Source organism: Parasteatoda tepidariorum, chromosome 6 (genome assembly GCF_982258835.1).
Source record: "Parasteatoda tepidariorum strain Cologne lab strain chromosome 6, Ptep-v5.0, whole genome shotgun sequence".
NCBI lineage: Eukaryota > Metazoa > Arthropoda > Arachnida > Araneae > Theridiidae > Parasteatoda > Parasteatoda tepidariorum.
The window spans coordinates 84,294,005-84,317,971 of NC_141760.1; the positions used below are offsets into that span (position 1 = coordinate 84,294,005).

The 23,967-nt window shown below is 27.3% G+C and overlaps 1 protein-coding gene across 1 annotated transcript in view; it reads right to left on the minus strand.

The window, feature by feature from the left end:
* Positions 1–19,805, minus strand: part of LOC107443895 (L-gulonolactone oxidase) — a 32,857-nt gene extending 13,052 nt beyond the window's left edge. Inside the window, exons 1-11 of the mRNA XM_016057909.3 lie at positions 19,619–19,805; positions 18,502–18,603; positions 15,452–15,577; positions 15,262–15,356; positions 13,918–14,008; positions 13,207–13,392; positions 7,040–7,147; positions 5,121–5,215; positions 4,000–4,149; positions 1,959–2,123; positions 1,142–1,232 (exon numbers count right to left, since the gene is read on the minus strand). Of these exons, the coding sequence (XP_015913395.2) occupies positions 1,142–1,232; positions 1,959–2,123; positions 4,000–4,149; positions 5,121–5,215; positions 7,040–7,147; positions 13,207–13,392; positions 13,918–14,008; positions 15,262–15,356; positions 15,452–15,577; positions 18,502–18,603; positions 19,619–19,699 (1,290 nt within the window). The 5' untranslated portion in view covers positions 19,700–19,805. The remainder of the gene's footprint in view (positions 1–1,141; positions 1,233–1,958; positions 2,124–3,999; positions 4,150–5,120; positions 5,216–7,039; positions 7,148–13,206; positions 13,393–13,917; positions 14,009–15,261; positions 15,357–15,451; positions 15,578–18,501; positions 18,604–19,618) is intronic.
* Positions 19,806–23,967: the final 4,162 nt, after the last annotated feature.

Here is a 23,967-nt window from a genome sequence, read left to right on the forward strand (position 1 = left end):
TCATGTAAGTATTGAGTAATTTTTTCTCCTACCAATTCTTTATATTACAAACTTTTAGGCATGAAAAATTTTAAAAATTCCTGAGAGACATGAAACTTCGTAAATAAACTAGTATGTTGCTGTGAAGAGGTAGTAAGATTTGCATTCCTTATTCGTTGAGTTATAATTTGAATTGTAAAAATTTACAAAAAGTATGAGATTAAAAACAAAAAGCTTTTTCTAGGATTCTTAAAAAAAAGCATTAATATCGGCTGTTTTGCGTTATTTTAGTTTTAGTTTGATAAGAATTAAAAGTTTAAATGCTATATTTTTTAGTGCAGCGTAAACATTAAAATACGGAATGGTTTCTTCCCTTCTTAGTTAAAAAAAATTAAAATTACGTTAAAATTGAAATTAATTTAGTTAAATTTACGCGAAAAGTTTATTAATTCACCTAACTCAAAATAAGGGTTAAAAATATTGATAATAATACGTAAATTGTACGGATTAAATCCGTTTGTATTTTGGTTAAAATAACGTTAAATGTGCGTTATTTTAATAAAAATAAGCGTTAAAAACACGTAAATATTCATGGTGAAAAAGACGGATCTTATAAAACTGAAAATTCACGTTAAAAACTTAGTTAAAATAGCGTAAAAAATACGATAAAAAAGAAACAAACTTCGTTAAATTAACGTCAAAGATTGGTATCCAAATTCACCATAGTCAAACTAGAGGCAAAAAAGCGTCAATTTTGCGTTAAAAATAACCCAAATTTTAACGTTTATTTAACGGATTCGAGACTACCACTTGAAACGTAAATAAAACGTTCGGTGGAAACGTTTTTTTGCTTTTAACCTTGTGGCATTATAACGTTATTTTCACGTAATTAATACTTATCTCTGCTGCATGGGAACTATGTAATATTTGTTAGCTTTTATGTCAAAAAAAAGCTCAACTTTTTTTAAAATTTTACATAAAAATTCTCATTCTTAATACAATAAAAATGACTGATTTTTATATAGAATTAGTTGGAAAAAACATTTTTATTCTATCTTTCTAAACAATCAAATTAAACAAAAAATAGATTTCAAACAACTTCCCATTATACTTAATTAAAATACTAAAAATTTTAAATTATGAAATAAATTGTAACACTTACCTTAGCCCAATGAGGCCTGCCATCAGCTTCCATCATTATCTTTTCATATGCTGCCCAATATTTTTCATAAGGTACGTCTTTCCCATATGGCCTAATGTAAGTAAATACAAAAACACGTTTTAATATTAACAAGTATTAATAACAAGCATTTTCAATTAAGAACATTTTTATGATGCCAAAATAGGTATTAAATATTTCTTATCATTTAAAAAATTAATTTAATCCTTTTCTCTATAAATTAATAATAATTAATATCTTCTATTCAAAAACCTTCACAACTATGTGGAAATGAAATCCTATAAATAGATTCCTTACATCTAATACATAAAAATAAATATTCGCGAACTGTGATAGGTTTACAGCAATGTTTTGTTTCATCATTAATATCCCACCATTATTAACAAATATTTTTTTCTTTATTATAGCAAATTTATTACAACTTGTTGTTTCTTGAAGTTTTTTGAATATCTTTTTGTAACATTAAATAGAAAAGTGCTGCATAGGCATTTGGGGTTTATTATAACAATTATAATTAAAATATTGTGCAAGAAACTTTAAAAATAATGCTACTAAAAAAGATGGGGTTGACCAGATTAAGGAAATAATAAATATATAATTAAATACTTTTACTTAGATTAAAATATTTTGGTAATTGACTAGACAATTTAAAAAAAAAATCGAGGATATATATTAATCTTCGATTTTTTGTGTGTATATATATATATATATATATATATATATATATATATATATATATATATATACACAAACATACATACAGAAACGTTTCCTTGAGAAAAAGTAAACAAAAACTAACCTGTACATTAAAATATTAATATAACATGTATTTCTTCCATGAGCTGGACTAAGGAAAATGTTGTCTGCTTTGCAAAATCTAACTTCTATGGGGAAATGAACATACACTTCTGGGGTAGTCTCAATCCACTCTCTAAGTTCCCATAGAACAGCGCCAGTTTTTTCACTGAAATTATTTAATACAAATTTATGGTTATTAAATAGGCTTGAAAGGAATTATTAAGTATAATTCCAGATGCGATGAAAGTAAATTAACACCAAAACAAAGATCAAAAATGTTTTGTAGAATTTTACACAGGGTTGGGGTTTTGGACATCCTGAACTGGTTTTGGACAGGACACATGTGTTTTACAGTCTAAAACTGTCCTAAAATGACTAAAACTGTCTTAAAGTGTCTAAAACCTTAAACATTGGTAAAAGATAAAAATTCTATATGTGTAACCATTGTACACATAATAATTACATAGATTAATAAATATTTGATACTTTTTATACATTTTGCTTTAACTTATTAAAAGAAAATAATATAACAGGAAAAAGATTTATAACTTTTGAAGCTCCACAATTCATTGAACAACAAAAAATTTGAATAAATATGCTTTTAATACTGATAAATTATTTTTTTGGATAAGAATAAATAAAACAAGGTTAAAAATAATAATAAACTATTTTAATAAGACAAAAATTTGTCTTCATTTCGTTTCTTGTTCAAAAATTAACCTTATATTTTTCACAATACTTTTTTTAAAAATTGTGACATAATTTGAATAAAAATGTTTTGGACAGTTTAAAACAGTTTTGGACAGGACGGTTTGAACCATGGATTAATCCATTATGACCTAAACCTTGCCAACTTTGATTTTACATAAATGTATATTAAGATGTTTCTAGTCATAATTCCTGAAGATTAGTAGCATTATTTTGAGTTTAATATTATTTAATATTTAATTTTTAATGTTCCAAAAAAGTGCTCCAGAGCATGCATGCAAGAAGTTGACATTACAAGACTACATTTTTGAGATTTTTAAAAATTATTATGTGGCAAAAAAATGCTTTTAATTTATATTGTTAAGCTGAGATCAAATTTCGAAGGGTTTTATGTATTTATATTCTAAACAATTGAGACATAATTAGAAATGATTCTTTTTTTAAATTTTGAATTTGAGAGAGAATAATTTAAGATCAAACTAAAAAATAATCTACAAATATTATTTGAACTTAATAATTTGAAACTTAAATTTGATTTATATAAAGATTTATGGAATTACATTGAACAAATAATTTTTTAAGCACACACTATTCTGTTCTGACAATTGTAGGATTTAAAGCCACTGCACAATATTGAGCAACATTAGGATTATATATTAAAAATTATGTTTAATCTCAATTTTTCTATATTTAATTTCAATCTCCTATAAGTAATAAACACTGTAATCAATTTATACATTGTCCTAAATTTGAATGACAAAATTTTAAAAATTGTATGCAACTGGATACTTATTTCCTTCAAGAATTTCTGGTTTTTCACAATTTTTTATTTTTATTAGATGGTGTTGCAGATAGTAAGTAGGAAAGTTAAAGAAAAATAATTGAAAACTTATTCAATGTTTTTTTTTTTTTAGAAGAGTAATTGCATTACAATATTTTCAAAACATCCACCATCACTATCATTCACATGTATTAATTTGGCATGGTGTGATGTATTATATTCTTTTTTCGAAAATATTGATTTTTGTTCATATATTTTTTTTCCTTGAAAAATTATGATTAGGATTTCAATAATTTATCTTAAATTTACATATTCACTATCTGCAGCCTCACCTGTTAAAAAAATGTTGAACTAAAACGAAAAATTTTGGGAGAAAAAAGTTATGCCCTGTCATATGAATTTAGTGTAAAATTTAGTTTTCAAACTTTTAACTGCTTATCTGAAATAAATTTTTGTCTTATTAGAACACCTATTATGACACAGATAATATAATAGGAGAAATAATTGATTTGAATATTTCCAGCAGAAGGAATGAAAAACAAAATATACTTACATAGGAATAGCCCATTCATTAACATACTGCTTAAAAAGACATTCAAAGTTGAATACATTATAACTTCTATCAATTTTTCTAGTGTAAACAGAAAAAACTGTGTAGTAAAAGAATCTATTTATGTATGGAACTATATGAGGCATAAACGTGCTGGAAAAGAAAATTAGCGAATTAAGAATTTTGTATTAAAAATCACATGTTTTAATAAAAATATTAGTTTCTAATAAAATAAGTTTTGCTTTTACATTCATATATTAAAATGATTAAGAAACAATGATTCAGTGTATAATCAGTGACATGCACTAACAATCCATTTCAACAAGAACAACATTTTCTCATTTCACTATTTCACAAGAAGCTTTTCCGCTTCAAAATTAAAAGATATTTTGAAAAACAGCCATCAAAGATTTCAGATGTTTTACCACAGAGTTCCTCAAACTTTTTCTGTTATGGTGCACTTTCGAAATTAGAAATGTAATGAGGTGCATTATACTTTGTGACACAGCTATATACTATATTTTTGCAAACTGAACAACAAATTTTTCGATGGCTGCTATAAACCGTGTTTAGTAAACTAACAACAAAATTGCACACGTAAAATGATTGGTCGGCATCATAGTACCCAAACATATAGGTAATACTTTTGTGCTGTCACATTAAAGAAAAAAATATTAAAAGATATTCGGTGATATTTTGTTGTATAAGTTTAGTAATACTTTCGTAACTCTATTTTTAATTTAAAACTAATAACTGGGTATCTGCAATACATACACAATGGTATTAAAAATTAAATCATTCAACAAAACAATTAAATGCTAAGAATTAAGGATTGTAAAATAAATTATTAAGTGTTTGAGGGATCAATGAAAAAGACAAACTAAAAACAACAGGTTTCATTATGTCAGTCAAATGATAGAAATATATCGATTCAAGAAATGATTAAAATTGCTTAAACTATGACATGTTGTGATACATTAACTAAATTTCATTTAAATATTTTCGTTAAGTATCCTTGTATTTCTTTGATAGATGATTTTGAGAACTAAACAAATCATTAATATTTAACAAATGAAAACGCATAAAAAGATTAAGTTTAAGCTGCATTAATATTTGCTACTTACCTTATGTAATAACAAAATTCTAAAAGGTGATAACCAACACCATAATCAAATATCATATTCCATATCTTGCTTATCCATGTTACTTTCAATGCTGGCTAAAATTAAAATTTAATCATATGATTTATATTCTAGAAATTAAGATGCATTATGTATAAAAATAACAATTTAAACTATATAATTAAACTAATGTATAAAAATAACAATTTAACTTTAAGTTACAAAATCTCATTTGCAGTGATATGCAAATACTAGTGATAAATGTGTCTACTATTTAATGTGATTCCAACTATACCTGATGGTTTTAATTTCAATGAACAGTTGAACTCATTAACAGGATATTTACTATATTTAACTTGTTGAACAGCAATTTCTCAGATTTTCATGGCATTAGGAGTTTGAATATGTAATCAAATTTATTAAAGCAAATTTACAGGAATTTATAAAGTTTAAATTTGGAATCTTGATTGAGAAAGTGAAACTAATTTAAATATAATATAATGAAGTTAGTTGCACAAATAAATTATTATCATTTTAGACAAAGAACTAAACAAAGTAAGCAGTTTTATTTTTGTTTAAATAACACCCTAACTCTTAACCAAATACAATGCCTAGCATGATCTCCATAGAAAGGAGTGTGCATCATTATCCAAAGAGAAAAAAATGGCATTTTCTTGTCCTTTTTTAGACTGTTTTCAGAGAATCTAAAGATAAGTAAATTTTTATGAAGAAAACAAAAAATTTAGAGAAGTCAAGAAGAAAAAAAAGAGATGCATTGTATTCAATTTATCTGGTTCCGGACAGTTCGATTTACTGACCTCAGAATAAAGGGCTCTCTACTGCTTTATTTTTTTTTAGGAGAACCTATATATGGCTGACCAGTATCTGCTGGGTTTGCAGAACATAACAGGTATTTCTATAATTTCTTCTTAACAGGTATTTCTATAAATTTTTTAATTTAAAATTATACATAGTGTTCACTTATTTATAAGTTTTCTGTGGTCTATACAGCCATGTTTACTATTATATAAATATATGGTATGTTTAAAATGAAACACAACCCACGAATATCAGGAAATTCCCGTAAGCGAATCTTGTTCTTTGACAACACAATTAATAGTTAATCATATCGAGACAGTCTCAATTTATTAGTCTGTTAAAACGAGCAAAAGATGGTGTTGGTTACTACAGGAAGGAGTCATTGCCCATAAATCTGCAACAACCATATCTATTTTAAAAGAGTTTTTCTAACTGAATTCCAAAGTTGTGACCTCCTTCAGACTATTTTCTGTGGGGACAATTAAAAAAAGTTGTGTATGCTAAAGACAAGAATTTAAGAAGAAATAAAAAAATTTTCCCCACAAAGGTTGATCTTTGATAATCTTCATAGCTATTAAAAACGTTAAGTACACATAATTTGCATTAAATAAACATTTCTTTTCTCAGTAGTACATGTTTCATTTTTCTGGGTCGCATTTTATTTTGGATACACTGTATATAATAATAGGAATTACATTAATTCATAAAATTACATTCACGTGATAAATATTTATTTTTGGCATAAGCATGAACAAAATATGTATTTCATTCATAAATACATCCAAAAACTAGTAACATTTATAAGATTATTTTATTTCCTCTAAAATAAAGATTTTAAAGAAAATTCAATTATAGATTTAAAAAATATAATGTATATAAAAACATTCAAAAGTAAGAAATGACAAATCTAATTAAAAATAAAATCTTATCAAAGTAGAAAAACTATAAAACATGATGTATGGAAGTATCTTTTCTTCCACCGTACTTGAACAATAAAATTAAAAAAATAAAAAGATATTAAGATTGAAAAGGATTTCAAGGCAGTGATTTCTCTATCAATATCAATCACTATCAATATTAGAACAAATCTAAAATGAACTTACTAATTCTGTACGAGTTGCATGAGACATGACAACACTATCTGTGTATGGAAACCACATAAATCGGCAATGATCGGAACCATTGAGATGTACCTCTAGGTTTTCAATGACCTGCAAAAATAACCATTTAATTAAAAATTAACATATAAAATTCACGGCACTATATTATGAGGTGCAAATATTTATTTCCGGGTCCAATTTAATTACTCTTAAAAATATAATGAGAATTACACATCCATTCAATATGTTTCCAAGTAACCACCAACTGCTGTAATGTACTTCTATAAGATTTAGAAATAACCATTTTAATGCTCTTCAATCCCGATGTTGGGATTTTCGTCTTGGAAATTACTAGCCACACCTTGTAACTAAAAATAATATATGAAAACAAATTTTTATGAAAAAGTATCACTTAAAAATAAGTTTCTTAAATTATTAAATTTTTGGTTTGATAATAAGGCACATTGATGTTTATTATTGTTTGCTATCCCAGCTAAAGAAAATAAGGAAAAGTGTTTGGCATACTTGATCACATTGAATTCATTTATGCTTTTCATTTTTAAATTTGAAAAAATAAATAAAAGTAATATATAAAGGCTTTAAACGTAAAAATATTCATACTTAAAACAACAGAAACAAAAAATTTTCTTTTACTATTTAAAGTTTATGCTTCAAACATTTATATTAAGACTGTTTAAATACTTAAACTGTTAACAACTTATTGAGTAGAAGAAAAAATTGAAGGCATATTATTCAATCTCCATGTAAAAAAATATTTCATTAATCAAGATAATTCTAAAAAATTCAACTTAACAAATAAAAAACATCAAACACTAAAGAAAATTATAAAAACATTTTTTGTAGAATATACAATGGTATTCATTATCAATTAATGTGTGTTTTTGTTGTTACACAATTAATGGCTGCAATAAAAATAAATACACATTTTAGATGATCAAATTAAATAGTATGTTGGATTTCTGCAAAATATGATACAATTGTAAATATTAAAGTTTCATATTTGCATCAAATTCTTATTAATACAATTTATATTTTCCTTGGATTTTTATTGGTTCATATTTCTCTACAGATGGAATTTTTTTTTGCAAGAGATTGTGGTGATAGGTTCGCCGCTCATCGTAAAATCAAGGTTATTTCATATTGTTATCTGTTTGTCTTTAATCAATTGTGTTTTTACTTATTTTTGAAGTGAACTGAAATAAGAGTTCTGACGTCATCATATTAGAATTGTATAAATACCAGCACGCACATGACAGCCTGTCAGTAATTTCTCCCATCACTTGCCGTGATGATGTTCTTGTAATTCAAACCAACTTGTATATAAATATGTTAAATAAAATATTAGTATCTCAAAGGAGCTATCTTCGCTTACCTCAATGGTGACCCGGATGTCTGACGATACAAGCAACTTTCATTTTTCATCATCGAATTAATAGGAAACTGCAACTATGGCGGAATCGTCTGCAGTAAAAATTCCTATCTTCAATATCTCTGATCCGCACCTGTGGTTCCATATGGTCGAAGCAACTTTCCAGCTTGCGACACCGAAGCCGATTACGGAAAGCAAAACAAAGTTTAACTACTGCCTCGCCCATATTCCTCCTGAAGTAGCCGCAGTTGTAAGGGACGTCATTATAACTCCTGACGTAGACGATCCTTTCAAAAAGATGAAAGAAGAAATTATTGCACGCTGCGGGGAAACAAAGTCTCAGGAAATTCGACGTTTACTCTCCGGAGAGCAACTAGGAGATAGAAAGCCTACTGAACTCTTGCGCACTATGCAGAGAAGAGCTGAATCCCACCAAATCTCAGATTCTCTACTTTTGGAACTATTTTTAAATCAGCTACCGCAGCATGTTCAGTCGATATTGGCCGCAATTCCTTCACTAAATTCAACTAGAGCAGCAGAAATTGCTGATAAAGTAATGGAAGTGTCAACTTCAAGTGAAGTTAGCGAAGTTTCTTCAAACCAACAATGCACCTTTGAGCTTTTAGAAGAAGTTAAAGCACTACGAAAAGAAGTAGATGCATTGCGGACACGCAGTAGGTCTCGCAACCGGTACTATGCACAGTTTCGTAATCGTCAAAGCCAATCCTCATCTCCACATCGAAACTCCAAAATGTGCTTCTATCATCGGAAATTTAAATCTGATGCTAGAAAGTGTGTCAAACCCTGCATCTACCAGAAAAACCAAGAAAGGCAAGAGTGAATGCGACTAACATCTTGCCTCCAACAAATTGTCGCCTTTTTGTTAGAGACAGACAATCCAACAAACAATTTCTAGTGGATACCGGAAGTGACTGCTCAATTATTCCAGCAAATAAAAAAGAAAAAACTCTTTCTCCTATTCAGACTTTTAAAGCTGCGAACATTACCATCATAAAAGTATACGGTAAGAAATTGTTAACTTTAGACTTCGGTCTTAGACGAAAGTTTAATTTTCCATTTTATATTTGTGATATAACTAATCATATTATAGGTGCAGATTTTTTATACTATTTTAATCTTAAACCTAATATTAGAAAACGTTGCTTAAATGATATTACTACTAATTTAAATTCTCATTGTATTTTTAAAACTTCTGATATTATTTCAATTAAAACTGTTCTTGGTGAAAATTATTATGAAAAATTGTTAAACGAATATCCTGAAATAACGAAACCTATTTGCTCAGACCAAATTGTTAAGCATAATGTTGTACATCATATAGAAACTTTTGGTTCACCAGTTTTTGCTAAACCTCGGCGTCTAGCGCCCGATAGGCTAAAAATAGCAAAAATGGAATTTCAACATATGTTAGATTTAGGCCACATGCGCCCATCCAAAAGTAATTTTTCATCACCTTTACATTTAGTTCCCAAGAAAAATAGTTTGGACTGGCGTCCAGTAGGTGATTATCGAGCTTTAAACGCTCAAACTGTTAAAGATAAATATCCAATTCCTAATATTATGGATTTTACTAGTGAACTACATGGAACTAAAATATTTTCTCACATTGATTTAATTCGAGCTTTCCATCAAATACCTATAGCCCATGAAGATGTACATAAAACTGCAATAATAACTCCTTTCGGATTATTCGAAAGTACTCGTATGCAATTCGGACTTTGCAATGCAGCCAGTACTTTCCAACGCTTTATTGACGAAGTAACTAGAGGCTTGGAAGGCGTTTACGCTTTCATAGATGATATATTAATAGCTTCCGAAACCCCCGAAGAGCATGTAAAATATTTAAAATCACTTTTTGATAGACTGCAGTATTTTGGTTTAACAATAAATCCCTCTAAATGCTTATTTGGTCAGAATAGTTTACAATTTTTAGGTTTTAAAATTTCCAAAAAAGGTATTGAACCTTTAAGTGATCGCGTTAATGCAATTCTAAATTTTCCAAAACCAAATACGATTACTCAATTACGTAGATTTCTAGGATTATTTAATTTTTATCGACGCTTTATTCCTAATGCAGCTCATATTTTATCACCTTTAACCAAGTTTTTAGAAGGACAACGAAATATTAAGAAATCTAACAAATCATCAAAAAAATCTGATTTACCGTTAATTTGGACCGATACTTCAAACAAATCTTTTTCTGATGCAAAACAAGCAATAGCCGATGCAACTCTATTAAAATATCCAAAACCTGGTGCTAATTTAAGTCTGTGGACTGACGCGTCTGATTTTGCAATCGGCAGTTCTTTAATGCAATATCAAAGTAATGAGTGGGAACCAATTGCATTTTTCTCAACAAAATTAAATAAAAGTCAGCAAAATTGGTCAACATACGATCGCGAATTATTGGCAATATACGCGTCAATAAAAAAATTTCGTCACATGGTTGAAGGTAGAAGTTTTACTATTTTTACTGACCAAAAACCTCTAATTTACGCGTTTAAACAAAAACCTGAAAAATGTTCCCCTCGCCAATTCAGATATCTCGATTATATTTCTCAATTTTCAACTGATATTAAGCATGTAAAGGGAAAATCTAATTCAGTTGCTGATACTCTATCGCGAATAGAAATAAATGCAATTTCAAAACCTCCATTTATAGACTTTAAAAAACTAGAACAAGAACAAAATAAAGATTTAGAATTGAAAGAAATATTAAATTCAAATAATTCATCTTTAAAATTAGAAAAACATTACTTTTCTTTGGAAGATGTTAATTTAATATGTGATTTTTCTACTAAGTACCCTAGACCTTTTATTCCAAAATCATACAGGCAAATTATTTTTGATAATTTACATTATTTTTCTCATCCTGGAATATATTCAACTACGAATTTAATTTCTAAACGATTTGTGTGGCCCAACATGAAAGTGGATATCAAAAATAAAGTTCGTTCTTGTGAGAAATGTCAGCGAGCTAAAGTTTTTCAACACACTAAAGCTCCTTTTAGTACATTTGCTCAACCCGACGCAAGATTCTCCCATATCCATCTGGATTTTATTGGCCCACTTCCTATTTCTGAAGGTAAGCAATACTGCCTTACAATAATAGATAGATTCACAAGATGGCCAGAAGTTATCCCTACTACGGATATGACTGCCGAGACCACCGCAAAAGCACTTATTCACGGTTGGATCTCTAGATTTGGCACTCCCGTTACTATAACTACCGATCAAGGCCGAAATTTTGAATCAACTCTTTTTCGAAATCTCACCCTCTTTCGAATATCTTAGGCAGTAACCACATCCATACTACTTCATATCACGCGCAAAGTAATGGAATGATAGAACGATTTCATAGACAGCTTAAAAGTTCTATAATAGCACAGGAAAATAATAAATGGACCGAAATTTTACCAATTGTTTTATTAGGTATTCGCACAGCTTTAAAAGCTGATATTAATGCAACTTGTGCACAACTTGTTTATGGTACTTCCTTACGTCTACCTTCGGATCTTTTAAACGCAAATTCTTTATCTCCACCAGTAACAGAAAATTATGTCACAAATTTAATGCCCGCAATGAGAAAATTAAGTCCTGTACCAGCATCAGCACACAGTAAAAATAAGTTCTATATTAATCCTAATTTAAAATCTTGTTCTCATATATTTTTAAAAGTAGATAAAATTCGTCCTCCACTATCCCCTGCATACACTGGACCACACCGGGTAATTGAACGTTCTGAAAAAACCTTTATTATTGATTTTCATGGTAAGAAAATAACTGTCTCAATAGATAGAATTAAACCAGCTTTTCAAATTTCTGAGAAATTAAAAATAAATAAAATTCCAATGGTCGAAAAGCAATTATCTCCAACAAAGGAAGAAAAGCCAATTGTAACAAAATCTGGTCGCCGTGTGCATTTCCCAAAATATTTTGTTAAAGAGTATGGAATATAAAAGCATCTAAATATTTTGTATCTATTAATTGTATTCCAATTTCCAAGTTAAAAATTTTTTCTTCCTAATTAAGACATATATTTCAATTTACTACTTTGTATTTTTTTTATTGTTTTTAAACAATCATTATTAGTATCGTGACTTTGTCACTGGGGGGATACTGTGTGGTGATAGGTTCGCCGCTCATCGTAAAATCAAGGTTATTTCATATTGTTATCTGTTTGTCTTTAATCAATTGTGTTTTTACTTATTTTTGAAGTGAACTGAAATAAGAGTTCTGACGTCATCATATTAGAATTGTATAAATACCAGCACGCACATGACAGCCTGTCAGTAATTTCTCCCATCACTTGCCGTGATGATGTTCTTGTAATTCAAACCAACTTGTATATAAATGTAAATATGTTAAATAAAATATTAGTATCTCAAAGGAGCTATCTTCGCTTACCTCAAGATAATAAGCTTATAAACTTGTTAGCACTTAAATTATTTTATACTAGCTTGGACCAAGATTAAAATTACTGCAAATAATTAACTAAAAACATAAATCCAATAGAAACATAAATAAGAATGCAACGAGAAGTGTTATTAATGACATTTAGATAGATAGACTTTTTTAAAAGTGCAACATTATTTTCCTTGTATAAAATATACTCAAATATAATTTGTTCAAAATATCTTATATTTTTTAAATAGTAAATATTAATTGCAATTTACATAGTTAAACAGTATTTTGAAACTAATTGAGAGTTGATTTAAGCAATTAAACTCAATAGTTAAAAGATTAATATTCAACATACATCTTTTAAACTTAGACCATATTGCCTCATTTGTAAATTAAAAGCTTCTTCACACTGTATAGTGACAGTCAAAATAATTCCTAGTGACCCAAGACTGCACAGAGCAGCCTGAAAAATATCTCCATCTCTTACACTTGAATATGTGTTTACAGAACCATCTGCCAGCATCATATCCAATTCAGTGACCTGTTAATCATAACAGTAAAACAATATATATGTATTTGTAAATAATAATGATATAAACAATAATGATATAAACAATAATAATATAAATAATAATTAGGTAGTATAAGTTACAAATACATAAAAGAAACAAGAAAAGAATTTAAACAAAGGGAGAAAAAATGATAAAATTTAACAATGGAGAGAGCAGAGCTATCCGTCATCAGCTCACACAATTATAATTGAAAAATGGTGCATTATAATATGGTATTAATATAGAAGAAATAAAATTAATCAATATAATAGCGGAGCGTATATATTTGTAGCAGCATTTATATTATGACAGAGAGACAAAATATAACATGTCATAAACTAGAACAACCATATATCTTAAAAAAGTGTAGTTAGTGCATTAGGTATGTGTTGGTTTATCTTATACATAATTTAACTGATAAATAAAATAAAAAACCATTAATTTTAAAAAAAAATTATAAATAAAGAAAACTATTATCTAATAATAAATTGCAAGAGAGCACATAGAATACTTACATAAGATGATATGGTACCATATTCTAAACCAGTCCCATGAGTTGCAACACACATTGCACCAGCAAGTGTTATGTCAGATACAGAGCCAAGTCTATGGAGATGAATAAAAACAGAGTAAATAAAATATTATGTACGAAAGTAAAAGTGTATAGTAATTTTAAAGAGAATTTAATTGATGGCAACAAAATAAGAAGAAAATAAAAATAATCTCACATGAGCACCATTTTAAAATGCGAATTCGCAGAGAAATTAACGTAAATGACTGCTAAATCAGCAAAAACAAAAACTATATACTGCAACAATTATGTTGTAGTTTATTTACATCGCACTAGAGCTGCACAATGGGCTATTGGCGACAGTCTGGGAAACATCCCTTAGGGCTGCAAACAATTTAAGATTAAACTGAATGTATATCAATACCAATTCATAAAAATTATTAAAACTTGTTCAAGAAGCTATTATTTTTTGTGATTGTATTCTTCTTTAATAATAATAATAAAAAAATTTTTAAAGTTAAAATCCCATTTTTTGTAAACAATTTTAAAATATACATATAAGAAAATAATATAGGAAGTACAATATAAATAATAGAACATATGAATGCATTTTATGCATGAACTCCATTAAACATCTTTTAAAAAAAGTTTCACAGAAGACAGAGAATTATATAAGTTCATAATTCTCAAAAGGAGATACCAAATTGATGAAATCAAATTTTAAGTCATAACATTTTGGGACCTTTGCTTTAACTGCAAAAGTGTAGATAACATGGTTCAGTTTTGTATACTCTGTTTGGAATTATAAAAAGAAATCATACATAAAATCACTACATTCTATTTATTCAATTCTTGAAAAAGATATAAGTAATAATTCAATTATTTTTAGTTTCATAATAACAAAGAACATGCTTATACATAAAGATTTTAGATTATCTATTTTATTTTTCAATGTCTACAAAAAATTCTCAACATGTTATTCCTTTTAAAATCTTTAAACTAGGATCACCCCTGGATATGAAATAAAATGAAAAATTTTGAATTTTAGTAACATTTCTTATTTCTGACAGCAACAGGACAAGTTAAGATTGAAACAAGGGTCAAACAAGTAATCAAAACAAAAGTTTAAAAACAATAATATTAAAAGGAAAATAAGAAGATTTTTACATTGGCAATACTAATTAATCTTTTGTAATGAATATTTACAAATAAAAATATATCATACAGAAAATATTGAGATAAAAAATTAAACACAAATACAATTCGTATTGTACATCTTAACGATAAATTTTTGCTAATAAATTTTGTTAAGTTAAGAAATCTATAAGAAAGCAAGATTTATACTTACACTGACAATGCAAGATTATTTGAATAAAGAGTTTTATTCAAATCTCTCAAAAGGATTCCAGCTTCAACTTTAACTCTTTTACTGTTTTTATCAATCTTAAATGATAATAATAATTATTATAATATTAATGCAATGTTAGTATTTAAAAACAGAAAAAGTATAAATATAAACATCAATCAAATACTATTACCTCTAAAACTTTATTCATGTGTTGTAAGCTTATCATAATTCCATTGGTAAAAGCTATGTCTGAAGGAGAATGTCGACAACCAACAACTTTTACCCGTTTTTCTTCTTGCTTAGCTACATCCAAAATCTAAAAATACAATATTAAAGAAAATATATTTGAACTTATAAGTTTAATAAATATTTTTTTTTGCATTTCTACCAGGACTATAGAATAAATTATACCAGAGTTATTGTTTTACAAGCTGAAACTATAGCTGAAAATGAAATGCAAGACTATAGCTGAAAATGAGAAAAAAGAAAAAGCTGATAGTTCACATCCCGCCTTATTATGTGGCTAGAATTCGAATCTGATTCAGTGTTCGCTCTAAGCGTTTTTAGAAGGGTGGCCTGCTCTGTTTGTCACTTGATCCCAATAAACGCACCCTTTTTTTGGAAATATAAGCCTAAAACAAATATAAACATAGGTAAAATTATCTGTGTTTATATGTTTAATTCTAATTTCTCATAATTTTCAGTTTAAATTATAGAAAAAAGCTTTCAAGTTGCTTATTAATTACTAATATATTTTTTTTAGTTTACTTTTTTTTGGAAAAAAAATAAAAATAAAATAAATAAATAAAAAAACACAGATATTGTCTTTTAGCATGCATTTAATTATTTTTAGTAACTACAAATTTTTCTCTTACTCTGATAATGTCAATATTACTTTTTAAAATATGCACATAAAATAGTATACGAGAGTAATTTAAAAATTGTTGTGGATAAAATTAAGGTGTTACATAATATTACACATTTTGATAAATTTTTACTGTGTTAAATGATAAATAGCCCTTTCAAAACTCAAAGTGCCCTTTTCTGAAAGGAAGCGCCCTACCCTTTTTTATTCCCAGGGAGAACTCTGCCTGATTGAAAGTTTGTTTCTTATGTAGTTTTCTTTTAAAATTCCAATTTATTTTCAAACAATTGTACCTGTTTAATGCGATCTTTATTTTGAAAATACGGTATTAAAACCCTTAGAAAACTCAGTTTTACATGTACTTTAATTCATGGTCGTGTTGAATTAAATATAATTTTGATTTATTCATTTGTCAAATTTTTATTTACGCTTGAATAATTATGGCTGATATAATCATCAGATTATAAACAGGAGTTTGAGATGCAAATAATATTTAAGTAGGTAATATTTCAAAAAACAAACCAAAAAAAATATTTTTAATTTTGACTTTACTTAAACTAATCTTACTATATATAAAATTCTAATGATGGTGTCGCAGTTTTCCATTGTTGTCGGTGCATTTTTATTGGCCAGAAAATCACGTGGTAGGATCCAGTTTTCCCTCATTCATTTCCATATTGTTTTGGTTGTCATCAGCACAAAATTAACAGTAGTCGTAAAGGTATTGTTTTTCTTTAAATATTTTTGTATCCCTAATTTAAACTTATTTTCCAGTACTGCTACTATTAGCGAGAGTATTAAATTATGGTTGTGAACTCATCAAATTTGTTTGAACAATACAATGCTATAAGAATATAAATGTTATTTTAAAAAATGATTACTTCGAAAAATCACTTCCGTTCACCAAGAGATCTAATATTTGGGTGAAGTAATATTTGAGAGTAATATTTAGACGTGGGAAGTAGAGGCACAAGAGTAAGTAAACAGAATTCCTTTTAGTACATATATGTTAAGTGAATAGTTTTAACTTTAGTAGAAAAATTGTTTTCTGCCAAGAAAAGACAATTATTGCGAAGCAATAATCGGGGTTGGTGAGCGGCAGCGAACAGGGGGCTTAGCCCCCTAGTACTAATTATAATTATTTTTTCAATTAAAAAAAAAATAAAGCTTAAAATAAAAACTTAAATAAATAAATATTATAAAACAGAAATTTTCAGAAGCCAAGAATTAAATTATCTTGTCCAGCAAAATCCCTCTTTTCACTAATATCTTCTAGCATTAGAAAAAGGACATCCAAAAAATTAAATAAAAACTTTATATATATATATATATATATATATATATATATATATATATATATATATATATATATATATATATATATATATATATATATATAATGCATACAGAATTGAAAAGTAACTGAAAAGTTTTTTAAAAAAAGTTTATTAATTGAAATTTATAAATTTATTTCAAAGTTAATAAATTTTTCATTTAAAAATGTCCTGAATTTGCAGCATAGTGTTTAGTTAGTATTATCTGTTATATTATGTTAAAGATCAGTTTAAAAGTAATTGCAGATTTTAATAGTAGGATAATAGCTGAACTGGGTTAAAATATAACACCAAACTTAAACATCAATATAGCAGATTTGATTGATCAGATGATGTAAACTAAATGTGATGCAAAAAATAAATAAATAAAATAAAAAAAACAGACGAACGATCATCATTAAGAAAAGATAGGATATACTTCATACTATGTAGACAAAAACAAAAGATAATAAAGCACAAATGAAAGTTCAAAAAAATACATACTATAGTTTTGGTTTAATATACAAGAACCTTCTTCAGTGTCTTTACTCCAAACTTTTGTTAGAATTCTAATAATTTAGTTTAGCTTTATAGTACCCAACCATTTCAGAATATTTGTAAGTCTAATCTAATTTAATCTGTTGTAGCTTGGGATGGCACCAAATCCCCTTAATCCATTTCTCATATCTCCTTTTTTTCTTATTTATCTTATTCAAACTTGTTCCTGTGTCCCTAGAGGATAAACCACTCTATTCCATTAACTCTCTATCATCTGTTTAGTACTTAAACACTGGCTTGAACTTAAACTATAGTACGACCATTTCCTTTCTGCACTTTTAATTGTGCTTCATTCACGTTTTTTGGTTTTAGAACAACCATGGTCTCATATCTCATTTCTTGAGTCTTAGAACAAGAGCAAGTATTGACATAAAATATGTTATCCTCTGATGCTATGCATTGTTTTTTGACTAAGAGTTATAAGTTTAAAAATGGAAAACAGAAAAGATCCTGATCATGCAGTTATAATATTTACTCAGAGCTTTAAAAATGTTATTTACTAACCTGAGATATTTCTTCTGCTGTTTTTGGAGCAAAGAAAAGGTCAGGTCTACATTCATATGTTTCAGCCCAATTTTTTACATGAATATTTTGAATTCCAGTCTTCTGTAAAACGAAAGCAACATAAAAAGTATAGAAACATGTCTATTGAACTGTAAAGAATAACATTCTTTAATAAATATTAAGAATGCAGACGCATTGCAACTGGTGGATCACATATAAAAAAACAACATTTTGTATAATCTCTAGTAGAATCTCTTTTAAAAGTGAGAGTCTGTTCAATTGCAGAGATTTATTGTAACTTATGTGGATTCCTCAGACTTCTAAAGTTATATTATGAGTAACTCATTTTATTTTTCTTCCTTAATATTAGTTTAATTATTGGGTGTGTAGCGTGGAAAAATTGAATTACTTGAAATAATGTTTTAAAATAATTATTAAATTAATTTATCCAAACGGTGTATGTTGCATAAATAATAGGTTAGATATTAAATAATCTGTAATAAAATGGTGTTAAGTAAAAAAAACAAAACATCTCTGTTTCGGAATTTTTACATAACTACCGCAAAGGTGAAGTGTCGCCCAACCTCTTGGTTCGAAGTTCACTTTTTGATTTTAAATTTTACTTTTCAAAAAAGTTTTGAAGTTACTTTCTAATCAGTGAAATGATTTATAACATTTCCTTCCCTTTAAGTTTTCAAATTAAGATTTTTTTAATGAAAAAATTTATTTATAAAAGAGCAGTTTAATTGTTTTAGAGTTTAGCTAAAATAACAAGGCTTCAAATGAGAAAAAAAAAATCAAGTAATATCGTTTAAAGGGATATAAATTCAAAATAATAGTAACTGAAATTATAACATACATTAAAGAGATATGAAAATCGTATAATAGAAATACAAATTTGAATGTTATATAATAGCATAGATTATCAATTTGTTAATACAATGACATAACTCAGAAGTAATTTCTGTAGAGAGATTTAGATTTTAAGGTTCAATTTTAAGGATTCTAATAATTTACGACAAAAATAAAGTTCAAATACTAAACTTAAAAAAAAAATGAAGTTGTGAATTCAACACAAAAATTATTAATGAAATGCGCCGTATTTGCAATAACATACCATAATATTTGAAGACTTAGATGAATAAACTATATTCAAAGAGGAGGGACGCTCTGATTGCATTGTATAAGATGCGGCCATTATAAATAAATTACCGGGAATTATTAAAATTCTTTAAGCAAACACCCACGGTTTTTCGGTTTGTTATGGTTATGAATGATTGAGGGATTGATTACAATCAATTATATTTCTGATACTTATTAGTTACTTGTTTCTGCTTTTGTAAAGGCCTAGAATTCACATTTATTTAAAATAAGGCTTATTTTCACTATAAGAATTTTTTGCGCTAATTTGGGTTTCCAGTTATTGGTTATCAGGTTACTTATGTCTATTCAGACAATGCTCCAGCTCCAGCCAGACAATGAACGAAAATCTATCTATCATATTCATTCAGAATGTCCTAACCTTGGCCAAAGAATACCTAAGGAGGCCTTTTCATTTCAATTCTAACCTTCAGTAAGGATAGGTTCGAAAAGGGACGAAATATATTGCACCTCCAAAACCCGTTCCACTGTCTCCCCTACATTTTTTGTGGGGGTGCGTGTGTTAAGTAACCCGAAACTAATCACTGTCACAGAAGGGGGATTGCAACCTGCGGTGGTCAACTAGCTTTCAAAAGAGTTCAGAAGAAACTCACTCTTCATCTTATATTATGCTTTTTCTCTTTCTAAGAAAAACTTAAAAAATATTTTTTTTAACTCTAAAACGACTTTATTTATTTTCAAAATAGTTTTATCATTTTATTTAACATGCACTTTTTCTAATTATATCTTGAATTGTTTATTATTTTGATTTGATTATTTAGAGAACTAATAATAACCAGAGTATTTAAATTTATAAAATTTTACTATGTAGTCATATGAAAGTAATTCATATAAAGTAACTACATTAAAAATAAATTTATATTTTCTCTATAGATCAAATAAAGTTTGTTAATTTTTTTAAAATTGATTTGCTAATTTTTAAAACTTTTTATGTTAAAGTAAAACCTTGAGTTCAAGATTTTATTTTTTTATTACGCATTTAATTTTCTTCTTTCAATTACAATTCAAGTACAAATATTTTTCACAATCTTTTTTTAATTTTAATTAATTTTTTTTAAAGATTGTTACACCGTTTTGAAACTAATTAAATTCTACCACTTTAAAAAACTATGTTAACATTTAATCCATTGTTTGTTTAAGCAAATATGGTTGCTTACTATGTAAATTTGATTTAGACTTAAATATTTGAATTTCGCAATTTGAATGAACTAAATTAACCTTCAGTAAAAACTCCCTTCATTTTAATTATTACTTTTGCTAACTACAATTATTATTGTATAAATAACTCCGAACTGGAATTATGATTCGATCTTAAAAAATAAACACCGGGGTTATTTGTCACAAACAAATTGAAACATCAAAATTGAAAATTATTCGATTTAATTATCACAAAATTTCAAATCATATTAAGACAGATCTAGTTTCAGATTATATCACTTAACTTATTCAAATAATTTAGCTCGGATACATTTAAAACTTCACCCACAAACATTCATCATTTTTACTTACATTATTTCTTCTCAGTTATAGTTACTTTAAAAACTTATCGCCAGAGATATTATTTAACAATAATACAAAATAAATTCCTTATTGATCTAAAGCAGTTATTTAGTATAAATTTATTAAACTGCATATTTTGAGAGCGCAGTTTTATATGAAGTTTATTTTAAAGGAATAAAGGAAAATATAACTTATTAAAAAGTGAATATATTTTATTTATCAGCTTTTGCTTGTTAAAAGGTATTTATATTTTATCAAACAATTTTTATCAAGTAATATCTTGTGATTACTTTATATAATAAAGGAACTTCATTTTTAATTAAATTATTATAACCCTAATAACAAAGAATAATGGTAAAAGTGGGTAATGAACGCATTTTATTTGTAAATGTCGTAAATAAAAGAACAAATAAATAACTTACAAAAGTATAACTTATTTCTAAGAAATTCCTTAAAAACTATCTTTGATAAGCTTTATAATTTTCTAAACGTAGAAGTAATATTGTAGGAAAATTGATGTAACTCTTTCATTTCAGTTTTGAGGATTCATAAAAAAATACCATTATTTCTGTCGTAGAAATAAATTATAACATTTTCGACTAATAAGCTGAAGTGACAGTTTAAATTTATTTTTCTAATAGATCATTTCGATGGATCATTAAAAACAACAAAATAAAACAATTCTATGTTATTTTACATTTTAGTACATAGATTTGTGAGACTGCTCACTGTAATTAATATAAAGATTTATCAAAATAATCGAAATTAATTTATAAAAAGTACGATAACGAAATTTTTGAAAGAAAAGGCATTTATTGGTTTTGATTAAAACTTACAACATAACAACAGATTGAGACAAGTTTACTTTACAAAATTTTATCAAATACAAAAATACAGAAAATTATGGTTATCTAGGAGATATATTCATAGAGATGGCATGCTGGCTAACCCTGGGAGGTTTTCGTGTTTTTCTTCTTTATGTAATGCTAATGACGGTTAGTTTTCGTATATTTTAATTAACTATAATTACACTAATTAAAGTTTGCAGTATAGAAATTTCTACTAAAAACTCTTCTCCATGAATGGCAAAAGAGGGTCAGGGAAGAGAAATTAAAATAACACATTGATTACATACTTTGTTCTAGCAAAAAGTTATGAATAAAAATTACATTATACACTTTTAATATGAATTCGAAAAATTTCTCGTTATTAAATACATAAGATATTGCATAATTACTACTCTTAATATATATTTTTAGAATATTGCGAAAAAAAGTTTTAAAAAGTGTATTAATTAGGAACTACAGATCAGGGAATCATCTAAGGAATCAGGTCTGAAAACATCAAAACCAGTTTGACTGTCTGAAGTGATAAAGAGTAGCTTAACTCTAAGTATTACAGTTTATTTTTATTTTTTAATTTATCGTGATGAAATTTCGTGGTGTTTATAATAATCACATTTCTCATTCTTTCTATTTCATCTGGCAATCAAACTGGTTTCAATATTTTCAGTGTTGCGTTCCTAAGCATCGATTCATTATATTTTGATACCGTTTGTATTTTTCTCTCGTGAATATTAATTATGACCACTAATGTTCTTTTACTTCCTTTTTTTTTTAAAAGAATTTTACAATACATGCGTGTATTTTCATATTTTTCTTCATTTGCTGATTAAAATGAAAATTTCATAATATTTTAGCGTTCTTGTGTATTTACATTAAAGCTCTAAAAACAGGGTTAAGTGCTTGTTCATGTTTGGATGATGCGTGGTCTTGTGTACTAGCTATTTTTTTTCCTTACCGTGAAAAAACATACTATCCCAGCTATTGGAGTAATTAAAACTATTTATGGAATGAAAAAATTGGAACCTTTTAAATTTTTTTAATGTAAATGTTTTTTTAAACCTACAAATGAGTGTACGATATATTTTAAAAAAAAAAAAAAGGAAAACTGCAGTTTTGTGATGCTTTATAGTATATTGGAAGATCTTAACGTCATTTATTCGATTTTAATTAATCTCACTTTATTCAGCAGCTAATTTTTTTAATTCTGAAACATCTCTAAAAGACAAGAAACAAAGTTTAAAAAAAGGGGAATCATGTATTTAAAAAATAAATTCCATTCTCAAAATGAATAAAAACAAGAAAATTATTACTTCTAAATAAATAAAATGTATATAGAATGAACGAATTATCAGCAAATATAATTTTCATAATAAATTACAAGTTTATAACTAAAAAGAAAGCTATCGGTTTTTAAAGCGTTCCCCATATCAGTTCTTCAGAAGGACAGAGAGAGAAAAAGATTTTCAAAAGGGAGCAAGACCTCCCACCGAGAAGATTAGTGAACTTGGGGGTGGAAGTTGCCTTCCTCCCTTACTCAAAGGTAGAAAGTGACTTGTGTTTCAAAGGCAATATTACGAAAAGTAATAAAGATTAAGAAAATAAACCTACATTTTCGTGGATAGGAAAGATTGAAAAAATTATTAGTATTTTTTTTTAATTGATCACTCCGATTCTTGAACAAGAAAAATCGATTCAAAGTATGACAAGCCCGCCATAGGCTTTACATGTTAAAAGCAGAATTGAGGAGTCTGCTTGGTGCAACACTTTTCTCCCGGCAACCACGATTGTGGACCCGACTTTCTGATCATTTGAGCGCGCCCCTTGTTTTTTGTTCGCCAAGGTCCTAACTATATTGCAACCAAAACGTAAAGCAAAATTCAAATTAATATTAATTAGATCAAAAAAGGAAATAGAAATTTAAGGGACAAAATCGGGAAATGAATTCGTTCATAGCGTTGAG